This window comes from Protopterus annectens, chromosome 4.part0, assembly GCF_019279795.1.
Source record: "Protopterus annectens isolate FY-2018-M chromosome 4.part0, PAN1.0, whole genome shotgun sequence".
Taxonomy (NCBI): Eukaryota; Metazoa; Chordata; order Ceratodontiformes; family Protopteridae; genus Protopterus; species Protopterus annectens.
The window spans coordinates 874,435,224-874,462,041 of NC_056733.1; the positions used below are offsets into that span (position 1 = coordinate 874,435,224).

A 26,818-nucleotide genomic window follows, 5' to 3' on the forward strand; every position below is an offset into this window, starting at 1 on the left:
GAGATGAAGTAAGCAGGGGGAATGTGTTATACAGGCTGTATGTACTGTAGAATGCTTAATTTATTACTTTTTACAGCAGCCTGACTAGGGAGTCTAAGACTGTTAAGCTGTCTTTTACTATGGACCCTAGGCTAGCCGTAGACCCAGTTCAGCCAAGCAATCTATTAGCACAACAGTTATACTTAAGATATAGTTAATATTGTAATAAGTAATGATTGTTAATTAATTGCGGGAAGGTATTCGTCGGCTGTGTCATGTGTTCTTTGACTTTATTATATAAAAAAGATGATTTTAAATGTTTCTTGAAATACTGAAGAAGGTTAATCCTGAAAGCTTTATGTTGTTTTAGAATAAAAGTGAGCATTTCTATCTGGACGTTTTTTTGTTTTGCTACTTTGATATTACATCTAGTGGAATAAGTGTAGTTGACTGTGTTTTGTTCATTATATATATCAACAGTGCAAGAAAAATCAGGGATTAATTACAAGCCTTGCAAACTGATAACAGATCGATTTTCCTGCCCAGTGAAAAAGCAGAAATATTATCGGCAGATAAACTTATCTTGGATAAGGCACTCAAGATACAGATACACACAGAGAGATGGACAGACAGACAGACACAAAAACAATGTACTCATTATAGCTTTCAGTTTTATGGGTGTCAGTTGTATCAGGTTCATATCATGAGGCAACTGTTACATGGCTGGTCACTCAGCTACAGATTTTCACCACTTTTAACTAGTTTTTACTGGCACCCCCAATAGGATCATAGGAAGTTACTAGGCTATTGGCCCTGAAGCCCTTAGAAGCCTAGCCAAGAATTTAGCCCATGTTCCGACAAGTCAGCACCCGATGCCCCTGTCCAGCAGGGACACAGGTGGAATCTCAGAGGTGTATTTTCTGTTCCCCATTCAGTTATTCAGGTTGCACTTAAAAAGGTTAATGAGGTACTCTGCTTGACGTGGAGAGGGAGTCTATTCTCCAAAAGGGGGTCTATGGGACACAAATTTGTCCCACCAAGTCCTACTGATGTCACAGACCAGGTTGAGGTCATGTGTGCGGGTTACTCTAGTGAAGCTTGACTTGAGGATATGCAGCAGTCCCATCAGAGAGGGGGCTGAGATTGCTTTGTATGCCAGACAGAGATCACCCTCTGAGGAGTCTGTAGGAGACTGAGTAGAGGGACAGGGCCTTTAGCCTGTCTGTGTATGGTAGATGTTTGAGGCCCTGGATTCTCCTGGTGAGGAACCTCTGTGGTCTCTCCAGATGCTGCATGTGCTTTGTGAGGTACATGCCGAAAGGGGCATTGTACTCAATAATAGGTCTTATAAGGTAAGAATACAGGGATGTTATGACCTCCTTGTCCCTGGATGAGATACACTTACTAATGAGGTGGGCCATGTAGAAAGCTTTCTGTACAACGAAGGCAATATGGCTAGTCAAAAGTCACTTTGCCATCAACCTGGGTGCCCAAGTCCCTCACAACTGATTTTGTGCTTAGGACCTTGTTATCAATGTGATAATTTGTGGGGATATCACTGTCCCCAAAGGGGATGATGATGCATTTTTTGGCATTCAGTTTGAGGCCATGTTTCTGGCACCAGTCATTTGTATCAGTGAGACCCTCTTGGAGGATGTCCACATCACAATGATGTCATGAGGAATGTGACATGGAAGCATAAAACGGGTAACATTTCTATGTCCTGTACCTTGCATGGCAGACCTTTATCCCACAATGAAAAAGTAAAGGATGTGATGACAGAGGTCAGCATGAAACAGATACACCAGCCACAGTATCAGGAGTTCAGAAAGGGAGCAGGAGGTGCTATAGATCGGCTGCAGGAGATGCACAGAAAGATCTGGAATTATGGGGAACAACTCAGAGAACAGGAGTGCATACATATCATGAGACAGAGCCCCAAGCAGTGACCTAGCAACATACAGTGAGAAGGAAGCAGGACAGAGCCCCAAGCAGTGACCTAGCAACATACAGTGAGAAGGAAGCAGGACAGAGCCGGAAGCAATGACCTAGCAACATACAGTGAGAAGGAAGCAGGACAGAGCCCCAAGCAGTGACCTAGCAACATACAGTGAGAAGGAAGCAGGACAGAGCCGGAAGCAGTGACCTAGCAACATACAGTGAGAAGGAAGCAGGACAGAGCCCCAAGCAGTGACCTAGCAACATACAGTGAGAAGGAAGCAGGACAGAGCCCCAAGTAGTGACCTAGCAACATACAGTGAGAAGGAAGCAGGACAGAGCCCCAAGCAGTGACCTAGCAACATACAGTGAGAAGGAAGCAGGACAGAGCCCCAAGCAGTGACCTAGCAACATACAGTGAGAAGGAAGCAGGACAGAGCCCCAAGCAGTGACCTAGCAACATACAGTGAGAAGGAAGCAGGACAGAGCCCCAAGCAGTGACCTAGCAACATACAGTGAGAAGGAAGCAGGACAGAGCCCCAAGCAGTGACCTAGCAACATACAGTGAGAAGGAAGAAGCAGGCAAATAAAGAGGCCCTTTATTCTAGGCCAGACGAGATCATATCTGTCTTATAATAATCTCTAGACGTGGAGAGAAGCCCATATCACAGCTGTCTTCCAAGGATACGTTTTAAGAAAGGCCACTGAAAAGAAGTTTACTCTGCTTCTGGTATATTTATACACTGCAGTTCTGATTCAGGGTTTGAGCCCTCGTTGCACATTTTATGCCTGTGTCTGACATCTACTTAATGTATGAGAACATCTGAATATTTATCAAGTGCTTTAGTTTCGTATGTCTGAACTGCCTTTGCATTCCCTAGCAGCCTAAGAGCCATTTACCTTTGTGTTCCAGTGTAAGATAAGCACTAATAAATGAAGCAGTTAATTTAACTTTGAAATTGATGTTACCTTGAGAATAAATCAAGGGCTTGTTTTCAAGGTTACCCTGTCCATATCACTCAGTAGTAGTAAATGGCTTCACTGAGGACAAACCTTGTAGTACTGAAATCCTTTTTGCAGATGTTATTACTATAAGAAAAAAAGAGTTTTCCAAGAAAACCATTTCAAATCATAAGCAACTGCTGACTTAAATGCTGGCACCTTTTTCAACCATAAAATTAAGAGCTTGGGTGAGATGAGGAAGGGGCAAAATTTCTTACTGCAGATTTAAATAGAAACTCTCCAAAAAAAACTGCATAATGATTTTTTTTAAGCAAGAGTTAAGACTGTAAGGCTATCTTAGCACAAGTGAAAACTGACGCACGCAGCAATATGTAGTCTTTATAGAAGAAAAAGTGATGTTTGAATTGGGAACTTGTTTTATATAAATCAGGACATGATGGAGAGAGGCAGATGAGGATGAATTATTGTTTACTGTCCAGGACAAGAAACGTTTCTATTTACCTATGTGTGTTTTACATGTGGAATGTTTCTTAGCTACTCTTAACATCATGATAGTATCAGTAAGAAGCTACAGCATTTTGGATAGTTCCATAGATGTATTAACTACACTTTAATTAGAATGTATCTCAAGATGAGGGACAGGATTTTGTGCTTCACTGATACAGCATATCTGTTCAGCATTTATAAAACCTAATCTAAAAACTGGGGCTACGTGATAGAGGGATTAACATTCATGACAGTGTATACACATATTCAGTTATCAACGGCTTTCCTTCTTTCTGTCTTCATAGCTCTCAGCTACTGATATAGTCACAGAATGTCTGTATTTTTGCCTCATATATTGGCCTTTTCCTTATAAAATTAGCAGTTTCTGGCAAGTCATTGTGGACTGAAGTCACTAAATAATGTCAAACCATTTGACTTTCAGGCTTCTTCTTAAATGAGCAATATTTAAGATATACACCCAGATTTAGGAATTTGTCCCCCATTATTTCATCTTTGTCCAGATTTCTTGCTCTAAAATGTTGGGAGGTGTGTTTCTTCCTTTCCATCTGTGTACATCAGATCTGTTTATAAACCTAACCGAAATACTTTAGATTTTCACAATGGGTTGACTATTTTATCTTCTAGTTTTCCTGTTCACATCCAACACTGTGGTCTTTGAAATCATAAAATAGGTTTAAACTCAAGCATCAGTTGTTATTAACAGTGATTACAAGTTCAAAAAATAGTCCACTATCTCACCTTCAAAAATGGCATTCTCTAACCTGCTTGTTTCATCACATTAACACCCATCTGTTGAAGTTTGCTGTTGTTATTGTTTGTTAGTCATTTATTCAAGTTTCACCCTTTGTACCCTCAAGGACACTAGTCGTGCCAGCCTTCTGCATTACAAATTTATATCCATTGCTTCAGTAATGCTGTCTGTTCATCTTAACCTTATCTGCCAACTACCTATGCCTACTGAATTTCCCAGCATCAGTGTATTCTATAATAAATCCTGTCTAAGCATAATGTCGCAAAAATACTTGAGTTTTAATTTTACTATCAGACTTTTCAGTGAACAGTCTGAATTTATTTCCTTATGTACTGACTAATTTCATCTTCTTACAGTGCAAAGGATTTTGCACTTATAGCCCAACTCTCACGAAATGTACGTCACGTGGGGTCACCCCTTATCAACAATTCAAAAAAAGGTGTGGGAAACCCAGATAAAGTAGTCCATGAAAAAAAAAGACAGAAGTAGCTTTGATCATTGAAATTGCTACACCTTGCAATTACACTGTCTCAGGTACAGAGGTACAAAATCATAAACTATCAGGATTTGCATGCAGAAAAAAAGAGCAATGTTTTAAGAAAGATATCCAAGCCAGTTCTAATAGTAGTAGGAGTAATGGGTCTCATAAAAAAGAACTTACTGTCTTGTTTAGATATGCTACCAGTACATGTAACTCCATACGAACTGTAGAAGGAGTCAGTTCTGGGCACATTATAGGGGTTCCCTATTAGAAGACCGAAGACGCATTCTTTCAAATGCGTCTTGGTCAAACTCAAAAGCCTGAAACGGCAAAATATCGAAGCAGCTTTTAAGCAAATTCTTTCCCCTGGGAAAGAATTTGCTTGGCCGCTTTGTTACTTTGCCGTTTTCGGCACTGTAGTGTGGTTTTGGAGTTGGTATATTTAAGTAAGATGGGTGTGGGGGCCAAAGCCCCCCACTTAATGTAATGTTTAAAGTATGTTTTTTTTTTGTTGGAACAGTGATTTTTTTTCCCTAGGAAAAAATTGCTGTTCTGACAGTTCGAAATTGTAAGCTTTCACTTACATAGGGTCGATTAATCACCATTCGCTTTTTTAAGCGCTTGGTGATCTAATATAGACCCCCATTATAGGTGCTGATAAGAGCACTTTTGACTAACATCAAAGACTGAAACCATACTAATTTCTGAACTTTAATTATACTCTGACATAAGAATGGGGTCAATTCCCATCATGGTATTAGAAACCCAGAAAAGCTGGAGAAATTAATCTGAGGGAGAAACCAAATGTATAAGTAGAAAGAGCCATAGTTTTTACTATACAGAGGACCTTTGCTGACAGAATTATGTCTTTGTTCTTTAAAATTTTAAAATAAATGCAAATACTAGTGCTTTAATGGTACCATGTCTCTGATATGTGCTGCATCTCCTATCGCTAAGCTCCTGTTTGCATAAAACAAAGTGCAATGGTTTGTAGAGACCTTTGCATGGTTTTCTGTTCTGTGCTTCTTGTTAGCCTCTCTTCCTGGAGGATTAATCAGGGTGGGGAGAAGGGTGCAGCTACCCCTTGGTTTAAGGTATTAAGGGGGCATGTCCAGCAGGTGCTGATGGTGGGGGAGTAGAACACCAGCACCAAAAATTAATGAATGAATACCAACACTGCATTTCTGGTCACGGATGAAATGCTAAACTGCTTAGTGTGTGGCGGTTTAACTCCCAGCAGGTAACTGTTTGGTTTGCTACAGTTGTAGGGGATCCAGTATGTGTCAGCATGGGATGAGATGGTAGACACGATTTCTTGTTTTACCCAGGATGACTTACAGCTCTCATACAAGGTCTTCCACATACTGGCTAAAGCCTTTGCTGCCTAAATGGTGTTTTTTTTTTTTTTTTTTTTTTTGCAGAGTCCCCCAGTGGACTTTCCTACATAGCAAACCAAACTCCGATTTGGACAACATCATGATAGCACTAGCCAATACTAGGAGTCTAACTAGAAAGGTGCCAGAGCTTGAGGCCCTCCAGCAATTTGAGCACATTCTTTGTGTGCAGTTGCTAAGACACAATTTCAGTGCAATGACAGCATTCCCTCTATACAAGGGTTTAGCACCTATCATGCCTCCAGACCTTTAGCTGTAGGGGAGTATCTATATTTCTCAGAAACACCATCACCTCACATCAGACTGCCCACAGCACTAATTTGGATCTCCTGGAGATCTAAAGCACCCTTAGCAAATCCAACTACTATAGATTCCAAGGTAAGTGCTAGGCTAGCTGCCCTTGCAGGCCATTTTACGCCCAGTGATTTTCCCTTTTTGTGCTTGTAATAATCTGTCCCATTTGAAGTTAGATTGGCATTACCTAGTCCATGGCTGATAATTATTACCCCTAATGAGAATAACTGGGAACATACCATAAGTAATTTAAGTGGACCCATGAACAGGATAAAACATTTAGGAGCTGGCACTTCTGGGGTAAATTTTATGCTTCCCATCCATAGATCCAAGTTGCTATTGAAAATGGACAGGGATGGGGAGTCTGGTCCAGAGTAGTGGTATCCCATGTGAGATATACCTGTCCCTCCAAACCATTTTGAACAGGTTTAAAACCTTACGCTGAGTATTTATGATGCCTTTTGACTTGCTGATGTACAATAAATCCATCAATAATGGGTCAGAGGATACTATGCATGCAAGACGCAAGTCACCTCTTAGCAGTCTGTTGGATACCGAGAATAGTAACAGGACTTTAAGTTGGCCCATTTAGGACATGTTGTTTAGGTCTTGCATCCTTTTAGTAAGAAATCTATGTGTGTGTTCCAGTTGTTGCATGTACCTGGACAGATACATGCCAAAATGGGTATTATATTGAATGACTGGCCTAATGAGGGCTAGGTAAATTGCGGGCAATGACTTCTCTAAATCTAGACACAATACCTTTGTTTATAAGCTGTGCAATATAGAAGGACTTTCTATACCGAGAGCTCCCAAATCAGAAACAATTGGGTCAACTCTTTGAGGCTTATCAATGTAGTAGTTCCCATGGAGTAGACAACTTCCCAAAAAGACCGTCTCCAGTGTGTGACAAGTGGTAGTCCCTACTGTACACTATACAAACACACACACACACACGCGAGCGCACATGCACGCACACACAGACTCACACACACACATACGTGCACATGTGCACACACACACACACACACACACACACACACAGATGCACACATACACACACACACACACACACACACACATATATATATATATATATATATATATATATATAAAATATACAAATATATATATATATATAAAATATACAAATATATATATATATATATATATATATATATATATATATATATATATGCACACACACACACACACACACATATATATATATATATATATATATATATAGACATATATATATATATACACACACACACACACACACACACACACACACACACACACACAGTAATATGGGTGAGTGTAGACAGAGCTTTCAGGTAAATATGCACATCTGTCACCCTCTGTTATCCATTTTTCACCTATATCTGATACAAACATTTTGCACAGTAAAATTTGGAGCATAAACAGGAGTTTAACAAGAATATTTTATAATATTGGAAAAACAGGTTTCACTGAAACATTTCTGGCTTCAAGTTTACTCACATTTGCCACATAAAGAATTCATGTGCTATAATCGAGTACAAACATACGCATAACACAGAAGTTGTTAGTTTGACAGAGTGCTTACCTAAGGTTGGAGGTTGATATATTGGTTAACATGTTTACCTTACAGACACAAGGTGCAGAGTTTGACTCTTACATGAGGTAAGTGGCTAGGCTTAAAATGGCCCACAAGGGCAGTTAGCCTATTACTAATTTATAAACCTATGAACCTATTCTACAGGTAATATTTATTTATTATTTGGTGCTGACATTTGTTTACTGGGAGAGTCCGACTTGGCACAGGTGCCCTTTTTCATTGAAGGCCTGGGGAGAAAAGCTTAAATATTTTGTGCACATTGCAGCTGTCTTATTTTCAAAGTAGCCCTAAGCCTTGTCCTAGGACCTGGTCACCTGCAATAGCCATACACACTGATCTTCTCTTTGATCACAAATCATAACGTCCCAAGTTTGTATTTTTAATAAATAAAAAAATGAAGAAAAAAATTGGTAAATGTGTTAGACCCTCTTCCCAGCTTTCCTTTCTCCTGGACAAACATGCATATGCAGTCATCTTTTTAAAACCCCATTCAATAGTAGAGCTATTATAATAACAAAGCTGAGATCTGTCACAACATATATCACAGCTTTCACAAGAAGTGGTCGTAGGCATGCAATTGTTGATTTCAGTGCATCTTGACACTCACATATGTATACCTTGGTAAATATGCAGCAAGGTCAAACATTCAAAGTACAGCTTTATGTGAGTGGCATCTGCTCCTTATTACAGCATTCATATGGTTATTTAGCATGTACTGAAGCATTTGGTAGCGAAGATTCACACAGCATGTGCATATAGATTCATGCCAGCATGCATATCCACAAGCCAAAGATGTGCATCCCCACTGCAAAGTAATTTATATGGTAAGTGATTGGGATGGGTCTCCCTCGTAGTATTATTTCCTGCCTGTAACAAAAAAATACCTGAAGAGAGTAACAGAGAACACTGTATCATGTACAGCTACCACCAAAATACATAAAGCCTTACTTACTGTGGGCAGACTGTGGCCATTTCACCTAGAAGCCATGTTAGCAGAGGAGGGTGCAAACCTACTCTTTAATGACAGGAAGTATCCCCTACCCTGGGGAATTTGGCCTATTTAATTAAATCTGCTGCACCCATGTCTTCGTTCTAAGGAAAAAGTACAAAACTGATGCTTCTTGATGTTTCTGCCCCCTCATCACAACCTGGCATTTAATGACATAATATTCATAGAAATGTTATTTATAAAGTAATATTGTCCCTTTCGCTGAGTGGTACCTTCAAGTCACTGATCACCATTATGCAATACCCCAAAAGTAATATTTTTGTTTGTGTGTGAAGTACATTGTTGGTAAATTTTACATTTTGTGTTTTTGTGGATGTTTCTTATGTAATTGCTGATGTAGCCATTTTAAACTGTCCCTCTGAGTGTCACAACATATTAGATCTAAGAAAATATGTTATTTGGGTTTATTTATTTATTTGTTAATTGGTAAACAGGCTGCACCAAATGCTCCTTTCTGCTATGACCCAGGTTCAGGGTTCAGAGAGCAACATCAGTAAACATTAGAAACAGTTGTAGTAGGTATACGTGCTATTAATAGAGTACATGATATTCAAGTAACGCATTTAAAGTGCTTAGTAATTAATTTATACAAATACAAATGTTTGACAGTAAAGGACACCTGCATATTAGGTCATGTGTAGTCACAGAAAATTGAAGTTAAGGTATTAACTTGAAATGCTATCAGTCAGATTCTCTGAAATATTTGCACGTATTTTCAGCAAACAGGCATTCCTTCAGATTTTTTGGAAGGTTAGACGAGGTTGCTCCTTTCTCACTTTCTCACATTAGGTTATTCCATCAGTTGGGTTTAGAGGGTGGTTTGTGCTGTTGCAGGAAGCCAAAAGGAAGGAAGTGATGAGTTTTGGGATCTGGGAGATTTATAAATAATCAGATACTACTCATAGGGTGGCTCAGTGATGCAGCTGTTAACGTTGTCGTCTCCCAGCAAGAGGTTCTCTGGTTTGATTTTCAGCTGGGGTGCCTTCTGTGTGGAGTCTGCATGTCCTCCTTGCATCTGTGTGGGTCTCCACCCACATTGCAAAGACATGTGTCTGGAGCGTTTCTCCCCAGTGTCCCCTGAAAATAGGCTCTGCCCCAGCTGGACTTTCCTAGTAAACAAATGTTAAATAAAAAATAAATAAATAAATAATAGAGGTTTGCAATACTGCTGTATTAGTAGATGAACTTATGGCAACAGTAAGTAGAACATACTCTGTTTTTGGGAATAATACATTTTTTGGTAATAGCCATACTTGATTCTGGGGATAAAATATTTATTTTATACTAGTGTTTCGATTGTGTGGGACCTTTATTGGTTATAAGTTCAGTATGGTGACAAAATGATAGTGTTGGTAGATCTAGATGTAAGCCAAGATATGTATGTTATGACACTTTTGATAGGATTACCTAGTGGGCCAGTTTTATGGATTTGGTAAGGTTGCTGAAGATTTTTTTTTTATTGTTTTTACATATGTGGTTGAGTAATTGCACATCATTTTTCATCATGTTTCTGCCTGACAGCCTAAATGTCTTCTTCCTGCAACATTAGCCAGGTAATAGCCTTACCTTTACATGAGGGAGATTTGGTATCAGAAATTGTATACTCTTGTCTGTTTTCTATTTCATCTTCAGAATGTATTTTACAATAATGTATTTGGTCTTTGTCCCATATCAGCTGATTGTTTTCTAAAATGCTGAATTTCTGTTTTATACTAGAAAGAAGTCTACACCATCATAAACAGTTACAATGATTCTGAGCCACTTAGAAATGTGGAGCGAAGATGAATTCACCACACATTTAATTCAACCAAGGAGTGGGTTATTTCTTCCATGGTGAGTATCTGATAGCTTACATTAAACAAGTTTTTGTTTCAACATGCAAATATCTAAACACCGTTTTTATGATTTGTATTTTATTTGGACAACAGTATCTTCTGAGCACAGCAACATTTGTTTTCCTGTGTGTGAACTTTTAACCTATTTTGGAATGCTATAAAAATACAGTAATATGATGCATGCTGTGAGAGTACTATTATCGCTTCTGGGTGAATTGCTGAATTATTTGACAATTTCTTTCTTTGAAATTATTGAATATACCTTATGATTAAGACAAGCGTTTTTAATGACTTGCTTGCCTGCTAGATTGCCTTACACTTTTAACAGTGATGTCCTTTCTTCAATGAAATTGGCATCACTGACTGTGCCACAAACACATACATTTTTGCAAAAAGAGAAAGCTCCTATTACTACGGAAGGAACTAGTTCCATAACTGCTCAACTCCTTCAGTGCAGTTATTCTTGGTCTCAAGTCCCGCAGAAGCTACATGAAAGACATCTTTGAAAGCTCAGTCCTTTACGTGTGGAATGCTAAACCCCTGAGGGACTTTTTTGTTTCTATTAAGAATATAAGGACAATACCAGCCAAGTGATCACATAATACCTTTAAACAGGCACGTGCAGGAACTTTTGTCCCCTATTATAAGCACACAATGGTGCTCACGTCCTAAATTGTGCAGGGGAGTATATGATAAGCCTGGTGCAACTTTCTGCCCACCTAGCCAGTTGTCATGACTAGCCTTAAAGACAGACATAATGTGTGCAGGTAACCTTTTCTATAGTGTGAGAAGACATTGACTTAGGGAGTCTTCTTTATTAGTTGATCTAGATGCAAATCCAAAGTATGGGTATTTGCAGAGCTACGGGTTTTATGAAGAAATAGGAAGTGAAATAGGATTGGATCTTTAGTGTTATGAAAAGTGAGGCACGGGACATCCCAGGGCAGCCAGTAGGCAACTGAATAAAAGGAAAGTTATGCCAACCTTTTCGTATAGTTGAAGGATTTATATCCCTTAATTTTCTTGGTTAAAAATCTTTGGAACCTTTCCATGTGAGCAATATGCTGGGATTTGTACATACCAAAGGGAGCATTATATTTGATGATGGGTCTGATAAGGGAAGAATACAGGGGTATGATTACTTATTTGGCTCTTGAGGAAATCCCTTTGGTAATTAACTGGACCAGATAGAATGGTTTCCTGACTGGTGGAAACATGATGATCGAATGAGAGAGAAAGTTGTCCTCATAAATACCCAGGTTTGTTATTACTGTCTCTATTTAAAGAGGAGTACCATTTACGACACATAAGGTGGGAGCATTTTTTTTGCTGATCGTACTACACTACACATGTTTGCATTTAACTAGAGACCATTTTCAGTGGACTGTTTATGTGCATATTCCAACTCTTGTTGGAGCTGTTTGATGTAAGTGGATGAGCTGATAACGGTACCTATATCATCAGTGACATTTTCTAATTGCTTCCCTCCACCACTTTCCTGCCAAACGTTAGTTCATTCCTTTCCTCCAGTGTCCATGTCTTCCATTTTGCACCTGCCCAAAACGTCCTATGTCACCCTTCGGGATGATCTCTTTGTTTACAGTGAGATTTAGCACAAAAGTGCCTGTAAGTGTAAACTACAGGTGCTAGGATGTGCCTCTATGTGTAAACTACAGGTGCTAGACATACCTCTCAACCTCAGTGAGCAAAAAACCTGGACAAAGCCATTAATAAAACTATGACAAAGGCCCAAAAATAGGGACATTTTTTAAATATTGCTCTGACAAATTTAGAAAGTAGACAGAGTAACAGTTTTTTCATTAGCATGAATTTTCTGAAGGGCATGAAGTCTGAAACTCAATTATCTGTCATTATTTGCTAACTTCAGTCTTTAATATTTCGTCACTAATTTCCCAGAAAAACACAATTTTATGAAAAACGGACCAAAAATATGAGGCAAAAATCTGGACATTCTGTGAAACCTGCACTGTTAAGATGTATGTGCTAGGATGAGAGCATAGTAAAAGGGGGGCCACCATTCAGGTAGCCATAAAAGGTGATGTTTTTCTCCACCCATCACATCCTTTGAACATCGTGATGTATGGATGTCCCTCATTACGTATCTATTGACTCACACACAGTTCCATGAGTGGACTGAAGAGACACCGCTGCACATGTGCAAGTTGGTGGGCATACATAGACCTATATTGTCACATGATGAACTGCTTAACTCTGCTACTTGTCAGCCATACAGTGGGCCAGGTAGACTTCCTTCCACCAGAATGGGGGTGTCAGCATCATTGCGAGCTATCATGTGTAAGAATTGGGCCTTTCTAATGGATGATAGTAGTCTGAGAAATAAGGTACCTGAATTTCCTAAAATCATATATAAAAGAGGTAAAAATCTTAAAAATATGATTGAGAGTAAGCATCCCAGTTTTTCTAGACTAGGTGGGATGTTTAAATGTGGATGTTGTCCCCAGTGTAAGCATATTAAAGTATCCAATAGATTTTCGATTGGATCCACTACTTATTATATTCAGAACAGATATAATTGTGATAGTAATGGGGTTGTTTATTTAACTAAATGCCAATGCTGCCCCCAATTTTATATTGGTAAGGCTGAGCGCCACTTAAAACGGAGAATTTATGAACATTTGTATTGTATTACAAGGAATGACCGTGCAAATGCTCTAGCAAGGCATATCAATGAGAATAAAGACCATTTTTTCTTATTTTCAGTTATAGAACAAGTGAAGACTAATCCTAGAAGTGGACCTTGGTCCTTAACTTTAGAATACAGGGAGCTTTGGTGGCAATTGTTAACAAATGCCTATATGTTCCCCGGACTTAATGAAATGTGTTCCCTGAAATGTTTGTTAAAACTTAAATCCTTGGAGAGATGTTAATTGCAATAATATAATATATTTTAAGTATATTTATACAATTTTAAAAGTGTATCACTTTTTTAAGGTCATTTATTTTCATATATGTACTTTCTATTTATTTTTATAAGAATGACCATATGGAGATCTTGTGGTTTTACACTTTACATTTTATATTCTAAATAATCTAGTCATTATAAGGTGAGTGTGACTTCAATTCATGATTAGGATGAAATTATGTCATCATGCTGTTTTGTTTAAATGCTCATTTAATTCTAGAATTTAATGTCTGAAGAAGGTTGTCTATTTTCCAACCGAAAGCACTTACTTTACCTGTGGAATTTGTGAATACATTTTGGATTGAATCTAGCCTCCTTGCCTGTTTGTTTATCTTGGGGTGTCAGCATCACTTTCTTATTACAACCTTTTCCTGCTAGCTCTTCCAGCTTCCTGACTGCTAGTCAATTTATGGTCATCTTGACTGCTGCGAGGACCTTTCCCTGTACACTGTGAAACCAGCATGGGATCATTGGTTTTAAAACACACAAGTTCTTTAAGATGACATATAGTCTTGCAGATGCAGCTAAGTTGAAGTTTTAGTTGTGTGTTATTGTTTTACGTTGTTTGCCTCATGTTGCATTGTTTCTATGCTTTTGATTTCATCTGGTCAACAGTAATAATCTACATTTTTAGCTATGTGAGGTACTACAATGTTTATTTTTCAGGAAGGTAAGCTCTGAACCTACCCTGGAAGTCTCAAGAACTATAGCAAAGTCATACTTTTTCCGTTGCGGAATACTTCGGTCTACTGGCTGAATCTTTCACTACAATTACTTTTTCAGCTTATCAACATATTTCAAATTGTCTGCTGCAGCAGACAGTAATTATATAACTACAAGACGTTCATCAGTCTTTTATGATATTTGTATTCTTCTGCCTTTGGTAACAGCATGCTGAAAATGGCTTTACTTTTAGTAATCAAATGTATCCATCATTATCTGATTGCTTCCCTACCTAAATCCCCTAGGAAGACAACAGTTTGATGTACTGAAACTAAATACCCCCCCCCCCCCACACACACACACACATTCATTCAATGAATCACAGAAATTACAAAACTATTTGTATAATATTTCTTTATTGGATTTCATTTTCTTTATTTGTTTACTCGGATAGTAAGATGTCCCATGTGGAGACACTTCAGACACAGCCTGAGAAACAATGCACTGAATAGAAAAGTTAGTGATTACAGTAATAAACAATGTGTAGAAATAAGTAAATTAAATACAAGTATTATTAATAATAATAATAATAATAATACAGTACCCTTCCTTTGCTATGTCCAGTTCTCAGCCAGATCCCAGTTATTGAAATTAAAACACTTTCATGTAACCGTATACTCCTTGAAACTTCCCATGCACATTTCTTTTAAAACTACAAACTGTGGAAACCTTGATGGTTGTAAACAAGATCTATTTTACCCCCAAAATCACATCTTTCAATAAATTCTAAACCCAAATAAAGACTGTAGTATTACCAAGTTTATCTACACTATCAAGAAATTGTGCCCAGTTATCTAAAAATAAAACCATGATGCAGACTTCTGCTCTTATTCACAAAACCTTTATTTCTTTCTTTCACTATATTTCTCTACCAAAGTAGTGCACTGATCTTAATAGACCATTTGCAGGCATAACACAGGTGAAAAGGATCACATAAGAAATGAACAAAACATATTTACAGATACAAGAATATGCTAAAAAACATATATGCATATTTACAGATGCAGGAATACTACAACATTTAGTTTATTTTTTCTAACATAATATTATTGCTAATAATTTGGGAAAACAACCAATACTATCCCATGACATGCATGTCTTTTGTCAAACTTAGATTCCCTATCCATAATGTCCTCAAATGTATAGCGTGTAATAAAATGGGAACAGTATGAATCATATATTTGTCTTAATAAGTTTATAATTGTAAGTTTAAAGGCGATCAGGCTTAAATAGCATGTTATTGTACTTCAGTGTCTAACCTATAAACTCTAACCATTATCAGTTCCGTGACAAAGGCAGACCAGGAAGCAGAACTGTGAGCGGGGTAATGCTAGCTGTTTCAAAACGATTTATTAATGCCCTAATAGTGACAGATCGGGCAAGTAGCAACTGTTATCCAGTATCGGTAATGGTAAAAATTCATGCAGGCTGACACAGAAACACACAAACAAACCACTTTTGTTTCCACTGACTTTGCGATGGAGCTGCTCAGCCTAACTGTGCAAAACATTCTGTGGAATTTTAGTTGCAAAAGAAAGTGGTAATGGATACGTAACTTTAGCGTAAGCCAAACTTACCTTCTGACTCATGTTTGGACCTAACATGCTAATGCACTTGCAATGCAACAAATTGTAAGCCATTAATACCAAACTCTGCAACTGGCAAGTAGTTGTTAATTGGTTTGATTCTGACTGATGACCTTGCAAAGGATAGGGACTAGGCCCATAAGTCTGTAGTCTTCAGAATGAGAGGAAATAGAAAAGTGCTAAATGCTTTTGGCATAACTCCTCACTATGAAAAATTTACCTTTATGACTGAGATGGTACAGTACATGCAAATTGAGGTTCACTGGAAACAACTTTGGTCAAATTTCTTTTCCCCCAACTTCTAGAGGCCAGTGGAAAAAACACAGAGTAGCTAAGATCAAAGCTTTAATGTCAGTTTATTTGCTTACATATTTCTATACAAATCACAACCAATAATTCAGTAGTAACTAGTTAAAATAATAAAGCAATGAGCAAATAAAACAGTAGAAATGACACTAATACAATAATAATAATGTTAAATGATAATGCATTAAAAGAAAAATGACCATACAAATAAAATAACAAAATGGCACAACAGAGATAGAAAATTTCAACTATAAGTAGGTAAGTAATATCGCCAGATGAAAGGAAAAAGAGACAGCTTTTTCAAAACCCTCCAAGTCCCATGCATCACCTGCAAACAAATATTTTAAATATATTAACAATTCTAAGGTCACATTAGAGTGGAAGAAATTGAAAAACACAAAGTGCACCTGCAGCTCTCACAATCGAGCACACTGTGATTAAACAAACTGCAGTATTACTTATAAACCTTATAAATTTATACCAAGTGATCAGAAAGTGTGTCTGTGTGTGTGTGTGTGTGTGTGTGTGTGTGTGTGTGTGTGTGTGTGTGTGTGTGTGTATATACATATGGTTTCACTTTATAATCTTGAAATACTAAAATACCGAATTTTAGTATCTCGAGACTATAAAGCCAAAAGTGCAGTTATGCGAAACTGCATAATATCGGATGCTGAAATGTCGAATCCGTGGTTGTGTTGGGGCATTCGTGATGTGCGGTTTGTGGATTTAGCTGGGGATTCAGGTAAATGGTGTTTTTGTAAGGGTATTGGGTAGGGATTTTAGTGTGTGTGTGTGTGTGTGTGTGTGTGTGTGTGTGTGTGTGTGTGTGTGTGTGTGTAGTGGGGGGTTTTATGTGTTTGTGCATTTAGTGCGACCTTGGAGTTAGTATATATAAGTAGCGGAGGTGTGGGGGTGCAACCCCTCACAAGGGGGGTGCAGGGGGACTTGCCCCCCTCCATATAGGTAGGGTAGGTGCGTTTGTTTGTTATGTTTTGTTTGTGTGTGTTGTTTTGTTGGTTGTAGTGTAGTTAGGTAGGTGTATTTGTGCTTGTTTGTGTGGTGTTGTGCGTATGTATATGTTCGCGATTTTGAATTTCACGGTTGTGGGTTGTCGGTTTTTTGAATTTTTGGCTTAATACTCTCGAGATACTAAAATTCGGTATTTTAGTATTTCGAGATTATAAAGTGAATCCGCATGTGTATATACACACACACACACACACACACACACACACACACACACACACACACATGGGTCTACTTAAACAGACCGAAAATCCACTTGTTCGAAAATGAGCAGTGGATTCTAGGTTTCACGAAAGTGAACTTCTGTGAAAAACGGTTCACCGAACCGTTAAGGAACACAGGTGCTGAAGCACACTACAGTGGGGAAAGAGAATTTACGTGTTTCCCCACTGTAGTGCAATCTCGAAGTTGGTATATTTAAGTAGCGGGGGTGCAGGGGGCACTGCCCCCCACATGGGGGGTTCAAGGTGGCTCGCCCCCCTGCAAAACAGTGTTTTACTGTTTTTATCGGTTCAATGAACCGATGTTTGCGAAGTGCACTTTCGCGTAACCGTGGGTCTACTGTTTATATTCGAAGAAGTGAGTTTTCGAATATATATATATATAAATATATATATATATATATATATATATATATATATATATATATATATATATACACACACAAACATATGTTATAGTGTGTATATATATATATATATATATATATATATATATAGATGTGTGTGTATACATACTATGTGTATATGCAAATATAAGTGTGTGTGTGTGTGTGTGTGTGTATATACATATGGTTTCACTTTATAATCTCGAAATACTAAAATACTGAATTTTAGTATCTCGAGACTATAAAGCCGAAAGTGCAGTTATGCAAAACTGCATAATATCGGATGCTGAAATGTCGAATCTGCGGTTGTGTTGGGGCATTCGTGATGTGCAGTGCGGTTTGTGGATTTAGCTGGGGATTCAGGTAAATGGTGTTTTTGTAAGGGTATTGGGTAGGGATTTTAGTGTGTGTGTGTGTGTGTGTGTGTGTGTGTGTGTGTGTGTAGTGGGGGGTTTTATGTGTTTGTGCATTTGGTGCGACCTTGGAGTTAGTATATATAAGTAGCGGAGGTGTGGGGGTGCAACCCCTCACAAGGGGGGTGCAGGGGGACTTGCCCCCCTCCATATAGGTAGGTGCGTTTGTTTGTTATGTTTTGTTTGTGTGTGTTGTTTTGTTGGTTGTAGTGTAGTTAGGTAGGCGTATTTGCGCTTGTTTGTGTGATGTTGTGCGTATGTGTATGTTCGCGATTTTGAATTTCACGGTTGTGGGTTTTTTGAATTTTTGGCTTTTTACTCTCGAGATACTAAAATTCGGTATTTTAGCATTTCGAGATTATAAAGTGAATCTGCATGTGTATATACACACACACACATATATATGGGTCTATTTAAAAAGACCAAAAATCCACTTGTTCGAAAACGAACAGTGGATTCTCGGTTTCATGAAAGTGAACTTCCGCAAAAAACGGTTCAACGAACCGTTAAGGAACACAGGTGCTGAAGCACACTACAGTGGGGAAACACATAAATTCTCGGAGTTGGTATATTTAAGTAGGGGGGGTGTGGGGGGCACTGCCCCCCACATGGGGGGTGCAGGGTGGCTCTCCCCCCTGCAAAACAGTGTTTTACTGTTTTTATCGGTTCATTGAACCGATGTTTGCGAAGTGCACTTTCGCTTAAATGCACTTTTGCGTAACCGCGGGTCTACTCTTTATATTCGAAGAAGTGAGTTTTCAAATATATATATATATATATATATATATATATATATATATATATATATATATACACACACACACAAACATATGTTATAGTATATTTATATATATATATATATATATCTATACACACGTGTGTGTGTATACATACTATGTGTATATGCAAATATACATGTGTGTGTGTGTGTGTGTAAGAGCATACATATTTGCTTCCAATGTATTTATTACACTAAGTGTTGGTTCACTGACAGAATGCAACTTGGAAGTGGATTACATTTTGGTAAGGAGGAGGCTGGACATCCTATATATCCAGAAAATAAGATGGAAGACACTTGGCTTGGGATCCAAAGTCTACTAATCAGGAGGACAGGCTAGAAAGGATGTGGGAATTGTGGTGAAAGAGAGGCATCAGAAGACAGACTCATGGCAATCAGACTCCATTGTAAGGTTATGCAGTATTCATAATCTCAACCTGCAGGGTTGTGATAGAGAGGAAAAAAAATAGTGCATTCAGACAGCAGTTGCAGGACCTACTAGCTAAAACACAACAACATGAATTGGTGTTAATAATGAGTGACTAAAATGCACATATTGGGACAGAAAGAATAGGATTTGAGGAAGAAAAAAAAAACCTTTCCTGTAACTAGTGTAGTCCAGATTCAGATTTGCTGTGTCCAGGACTGTATGTAAGCTTCTGAGCCCCCCCAAGCTTTCTGTGTTGGAGGGAAGCCTTCTAGCTTATCAGTGGGAGTGGTAAGCACTAGGTAACCTATCTACCACATAAGGAGTGGTTCTGGCAAAGAAATTGTAGTTACTGGCTGTTTGGGCAGTTTTTCCATCTCTCTCAACTTTCTGATTTAAAAGCCCACATTTGCACTTGTTTCCCCCCTTTCCTGTAACTAGTTTAGTCCAGATACAGATTCTTACTTTTAGCACTTGAATTTGCTTATTCGTGATCAGCACTTGTAAGCACTAAATAACCTATTAATTACTACAGCACTCAACCTTCCTCATTACCTAGAGGAAAACAGTATTGGTACTTACTTTCCTCACTTGCTTAGAGAAAAACAGCTCTTGTACTCACTTTCCTCACTTATCTACAGGAAAATAGTTTTTTTATTCAGGCATGTCCAAGGGTCAGCTCCCAGTGTTCTCTCCTGTCTATCTGATGAATCTGGGCATCTTGGGGCAATGTAGAAATTGCCTCATGTACACAGACAACCCTCTCCTCCTACCACCCAACACTACAACCTGTGAGAGATGCACTTATCTAGCCAAACTGGAGGTAAAGCTCTCTCCAATCAAGACTGAACTTGACAGTCAAGAGGAGAAGGTAAACACTTGCACCACACCACACTCATCACATAGTCTCACTAAATCTACACCACCAAAATCCACACATAGAAATACAAAAAAATTTGCGGAGGCTCTCAATAATAATCTGCTCAAGCAACAGAGACCTCCAAAGCAGAAATGCAAGCAACCTCCACCCCCCAACACAACCCAAATGACACATAGCCCGCAGACTCAGTGTGCCACTCAACCACAGCCAATAAGGCAAAACAACGTACCCAACACACTAGTCATAGGTGACTCTATAGTCAGGCACACTGATGTCCCACTCACCAGGCTAAACAAGGAGAAGGTTACTGTCAGCTGCCTGTCGGGTGCCAGGATCCACCACATAACCCACGCACTCAGGTCACTCCACAACAAGTACAAATATGACTCTGTCATTGTCCATGTTGGTGTGAACGACCTGAGACATACCTCCCTGGACTACATGAAAAGAGACATGGAAGAGCTCTCCAATCTTGTAGCCCAGGCAGGTATGACCCTAGTCCTGAGTAGCATTCTGCCATCACCCATAATGATGCCGCAGTACAAGGACAAAATGATTGACTTCAACAATTGGCTAAGCTTCTGGTGCCATTCTAAAGGGATCCAGTATCTGTCTGCCTAGGATGACATGGTCGACAGACCACGATGCTTTGCCAGAGATGGCCTGCACCTGTCACCCCTGGAACTCCAGATACTGGGTAAGGTTCTTCCTGCCCCTATAGTGCCTTTTTAGGCAAGGTTCAAATGACAAATTCACCACCGTAACAGGAACAGGCAAGCAAAAACTGAGGGTGATGCTACTCAATGCCAGATGTCTAAATCTCAAAATGCACTCACTCAAGGCACTCCTTAAAATGGAGAACATCGATATCTGTGCAGTGACTGAGACCTGGTTCAAGGCTCCAGAGAGCACCCCTGCACTACCAGGCTATAATTCTTACCACACCTTTCGGCCATCTAAACTGGACTGGAACACTAAAGGCCGAGGTGTGTCCATATTCATTAAGGATATCCACACCTCCAGACTAGTTACTCAGCATAATGTATCCAAAATTATCCAAGTGCAACTAACTCTGGGCAAAACTGCAATCCAAATTGTAGCTTGTTACAGATCCCCCACCATGCACCAGGATTCCCACTCCTCTTTTCTTGATATACTGGAAAATATTAGGGTACAACCAAACACCCTAATAATGGGCGATTTCAACTACCCCACCATTAACTGGGAAAACTACTCATGTACCAACTCCTTCACTCAACTCATTCTGGAATTCATAAATCCAAATGCCCTGGATCAACTTATCCACACCTCCACCAGGGGCAACAATATCCTAGACCTAATCATTACCAACATGAGTGACCGGTGTTCCACACCTGAAGTCAATTACTCATTGGTCAGATCTGACCATAAGCTAATTACCCTAGATATCCACATCCTGCCCCCATCCCCCATTAAGGAAACCATGGTAAAAAATTTCTCCAAAGCCAACTTCATGCTTCTTAAGACAGAAGTGACGAACTTCACGACACCCATGCAGATGGACAATACACTTACGACTGCTGAATCCTACACACATGCACTCTATAAGCACTTAAATGAGTGCATGGATTGTGCTATTCCTAACAGAACCAAGATGCTATCTTCCAAAAAAAAGGAAGCCAATCTGGTGGTCCCCTGCCATAAACAGACTCTACAACAAGGAAGAAAGTATTGCAAAAGAGAGTAAAATCCCATGAGTGAGAGTAAAATCCCATGAGTGGACGAGCTCCCTGGTCAGCCTCGGTAAGAAGCTGAGATCTCTCATAAAATCCTCCAAAGCTAGTTATGAAAACAAAATCACCACTGATTCAAAGGACAGCCACAAAGCATTCTATAACTACGTCAAAAATCTCAATGGCAACACCCAGATCTGCTCTGAGTTACAGCACAATGGCATGAAAATTACAAAACCAACTGATATTGCCAACATCCTGGCAGATAGGTTCAGTGCTAACTTTACCCACCTCTCACCCCCTAAAGGGTCCATATCTATACCGGAAGAATGCAGAGTCCCTGTAATCACAACTACGCAGATAAAAACTGCACTCTCTAAAGCTAAGAACACAGCATCCATGGGACCAGACAACATCCCAGGCTGACTTTTACATGAACTTCAGAATGAATTGGCTCCCCACCTAAGTACCATGTTGAAGCATAGCCTCACGTCAGGCTTTGTGCCCACTGAATGGTGCATAGTAACAGTTATCCCACTCCACAAAGGGGGAGCCACCATGGACCCTGGGAACTATCTCCCTATTAGCCTGATGAGCCTGGTCTGCAAGGTCATGGAATGTATCATCATGGAACTTATAAACAAAGACATTAAACTCTGGACCCCCACCTACTTCAGGTTTGTGAAAGGCAGATCATGACTCCTGAACCTTATTGACTTCTTTGAAGTGGTCACCAAAGCCGTAGATGAGGATAAGGTGGTTCACACAGCCTATCTTGACATCGCCAAGGCTTTCAACACCATCCCCCATTCTGGAATTGTAGATAAACTCACTAAACTAGGTATAAATCCCTACATCACAAGATCAATTGCCAACTAGCTCACTGACGGAACCTGCACTGTAAAAGTTGCAGACTCCAAATCCGACTTCAAACCAGTGACAAGTGGAGTACCACAGTGCTCAGTCCTGGGTCCTATCCTGTTTGGTATCTACTTCTCTGAAGTACAGGCTAACACAGAAAGTCTCTGACTAATGAAGTTCACAGACAACTGTAAACTAGGAGCCATTGTCAAGTCCCCAAAATGATGTGGACATCCTACAGAAGGGCCTCAATGAGACAGATGCCTGGTGTCAGAGCCATGGCCTCAAGCTGAATGCCAAAAAGTGCATTTTCATCCCCTTTGGTAAAAACGCTGTACCCATAAACTACCACATAGGCTGCAGTCTACTTAACACTGAAAGTGTGATGAGATCTTGTGACCCAGGTGGGCAGTAGTCTCTCCTTTGATAATCACATCACCACAGTGGTCAGGAAATCCTTCTATGTGGCACATCTCATCACAAAAGGTTCTCATCCAGGAAAAAAGAGGTCATTGTTCCCCTCTACTCAGCACTCATTAGACCCATTATAGAGTACAATGTCCCTTTTGGAATGTACCTCACAAGACATCCACAACAGCTAGAATGGCCACAGAAGTACCTCACAAAGAGGATTATTGGCCTCAAACAGATGCCCTATGCTGACCTTCTCAAAAAACTCCAGCTTTACTCTGTCGCATATCGCCTACTCAGAGGTGATCTCTACCTAACATACAAAGCTATGTCAAACCCAGAGCTGTTGTACATGCTACACCTAAAGAAATCCCAATCCCTCTGAGCTACATGCTCTAGGGACCTAAACTTTGTCACTACAATAAACAGAACATGCTCGAGGGATGGATTCCTGACCAAGAGACTTCCCATACTCTGGAACAAGCTACCCATCTATGTCAAGCAGAGTTCATCATTAGCACTCTTCAAGAAAAATCTTGATGAGTGGATGGGAAATAGGAAATTCACCCTGGGGATCACTTCTGCGGCTCTGCTCGACAGGGGCACAGAAAATTAACTGTCTTGGGTGGCGTAAGCCAGGGAACCTTGTTGGCTAGGCTTACTTAAGCCATTGGGCTGATAGCCTAGTACCTACCTATGAACCTATATGAGGATCTAGGAGGGCTGAACAAGTGGCCAGAAAGATGGCAGCTGAGGTTCAGTGCAAATACATGCCAGGCCACAACAACCCTAGTGTGAAGTATTAGTTGGAGAGAGAGTGAGTGGAACTGATAGTAACAGGGCAGTAAAGGGATCTTTGGGTGTTGACCACTCATGAATTGGATAACTAGGAATAGAGAGAGAAGGAGAGGCAGAGAGAGCTGCAAATGGAATGCTGGGGGTGTGTCCCCAGGGAGATTGATTCCAGAAGCAAAGAGGTGACATTTTTATTCTACAGTGCCTTGGTCATACAATATCTCTTGTACTGTGCACAGTTAAGGAGGCCATTTTAAAGAAAAGAATAGTTGTTGGTAAGAGTTGTGAGGAAACCTAACGGCAATATCTGTAGGGTTGGGGGAAGGGATATAAGCAACGGCTAGCAGACTGGGGGCTGTTTTCTTCATTTGAGACCAGAAGAGGCAGGGGACATGATGTTCACATAGAGGATCATGCTAGGGAGATGTGAAGGGGTCATTCTGAATAGGAATGACAAAGGGAAACAAGGGGACACAGGCAGCAGCCTGTAGGGACTAACTTCTCCTAGAATCTCCAAAAGTATTTTTAAACAGAGAGGGTTGTAAACCCTGGAATGTACTACAACAAATAGATTGTTGAGATGGGAAAGTTATAACAAGGGTAATGGAGACAAAATATTAAGGCACGTCAAAGACCAGACTAAATAAAATTATTGCTTTCTTCTGCCATTAAAGAAATGTAATATAAAATGCTGCCATTTTCAGTGTGGCATAGTCATTGGGTTGCTGTTGAAAATGTAACACAACATGCTACCATTTGGAGTGTGGCATAGCTGTTAGATTACAGGTAAAAATGTAATATAACATGCTGCCATTTGCAGTGCGGCATAGCACTGAGATTACTGTAGGAAATGTAATGTAACATGCTGCCATTTGCAGTGTGGCATAGCACCGAAGTTACTGTAGGAAATGTAATGTAACATGCTGCCATTTGCAGTGTGGCATAGCACTTAGGTTACAGTTGGAAATGTAATGCAACATACTGCAATGTGGTGTTGACTACTATAGGAATTGATTTTTTGGTAAAACTGCATAATGTATTATGGGTCTTATTTTTTAGATCACTAAACTTATGGTATTCTTTAGTACACCACTCAGATCTGCAGATATTTGCTTTCATGCACCTGTCTTTGAAGGTGAAACTTGAAGGTGTTAATACTTCACTGTTCATCTGAGAGAATGCATTAGGTATTCTAGTTTGGTTCTTATTCAGTGGACAGCAGAAGATACTGATTGGGCAGAACAGAGTCCCAGTGCATGAAATGCGAAGGGAGGCAGGTGGCAGAACAGGGGAGCCTCCATGCCTGAAATGGGAAGGGAGGCAGACAGTGGCACTGGGCAGTGGCTTCTTAGATTTACAATAAGCTATGACATTGCTTTGCGGGTAAAATCTCTGCTTCATAATGTTCAGTTCTGATTTTGGTCAGTATTGCAGTGCAGTTTGCATGCTCTCCCTATGTTTATGTGTATTATCTTTGGGCATTTAGCTTTTCCCCTGTCTCCCTAAAACCTGCTGGTTGACTACATTGCACTAAAGTGCCCATACTATGTCTTGCATTTACCCTTGTGGCCTGGGTTATGATTGAAAAGAGTTTTAGACCAGGTCAGTTACCCAGTCAGTGATTCATAAAGTAATAAATGAAGTGTTCAATAAGAAGAAACCGAAGCATTTTATCCAAGCTTTGCACAATTTCAAGGACACACACACACACACACACACACACACACACACACACACACACACACACACACACACACACACACACACACACACACACCCCAAAATGCAGCAACAGAATCAAGCAACTAGGAACACTCTGAAAGTAATGTTTGAAATTCTTATAGTGTCTAGGCTAAAAACACAAATACACTGCCCTTAGGGTCAGGGTTTAAAAATAGTAAGAAAAGGTGAAAGTTATAATGGTAGCAAGTAAGGAACAGGCTGCTATGACTGGTACCAGAAAAGTTACGAAGAGGGTCAGCTGTCTTCTATGATGCTGATGTCATGGGTTCAATTACCAGATGAGGAACAAGTGGGCCAGATTGGGTGGAAAGGTGACTTTGACAAGTCATTGGACATCTCTCATTGCATAGGAGGCAGTTATAGGTTTTTGCACTACCTGACAGCCTTATGGTGGTGGTGGATGGTTACATATGGATGCAGACAGCCTTTTGTAGCAGGGTACACAAATGGAAACTTGCATGCACACTTCATCCATTGATCTTATTGTGCAGCTGGCATTGAGGAAGGGGGAATAAGTGGGTAGGGTTTAAAAGGAACTTGTCAGTCCTGCACTGCATTGCTGTTAAGGGTCTGCAGTCCAAACCTCACCCCTAGTGGAGCAAATAATATATTGTACATTTGATAGACACCTGGGACTTGAAGTCGATTGTGGGAGGGCTGAAAAGAAACCTAGTTAAGGAAAACAAATATTTTTGAAAGCACAATGAAGGCCCTGTTATTAGTTCTCCCTTTGAACAGAGGTCACTACTTATCTGACACCTTTGTCCTGTAGACAGGGAACTGGGAATTTACCTCTCATTCTTTCTTCTCTGGCAGGCCATCAGTGTATGATCTCAATAACTTACAGATAGA

General features: G+C 39.7%; 1 protein-coding gene across 1 annotated transcript in view; it reads left to right on the forward strand.

Annotated features, from left to right (window-relative positions):
* The window catches only part of GGT1 (gamma-glutamyltransferase 1), a gene marked incomplete in the record, with an annotated part of 1,527,627 nt that overhangs the window by 393,661 nt on the left and 1,107,148 nt on the right, over positions 1-26,818 (forward strand). The window contains 1 exon segment of the mRNA XM_044068834.1: positions 10,636-10,752. Within this exon segment, the coding sequence (XP_043924769.1) occupies positions 10,667-10,752 (86 nt within the window).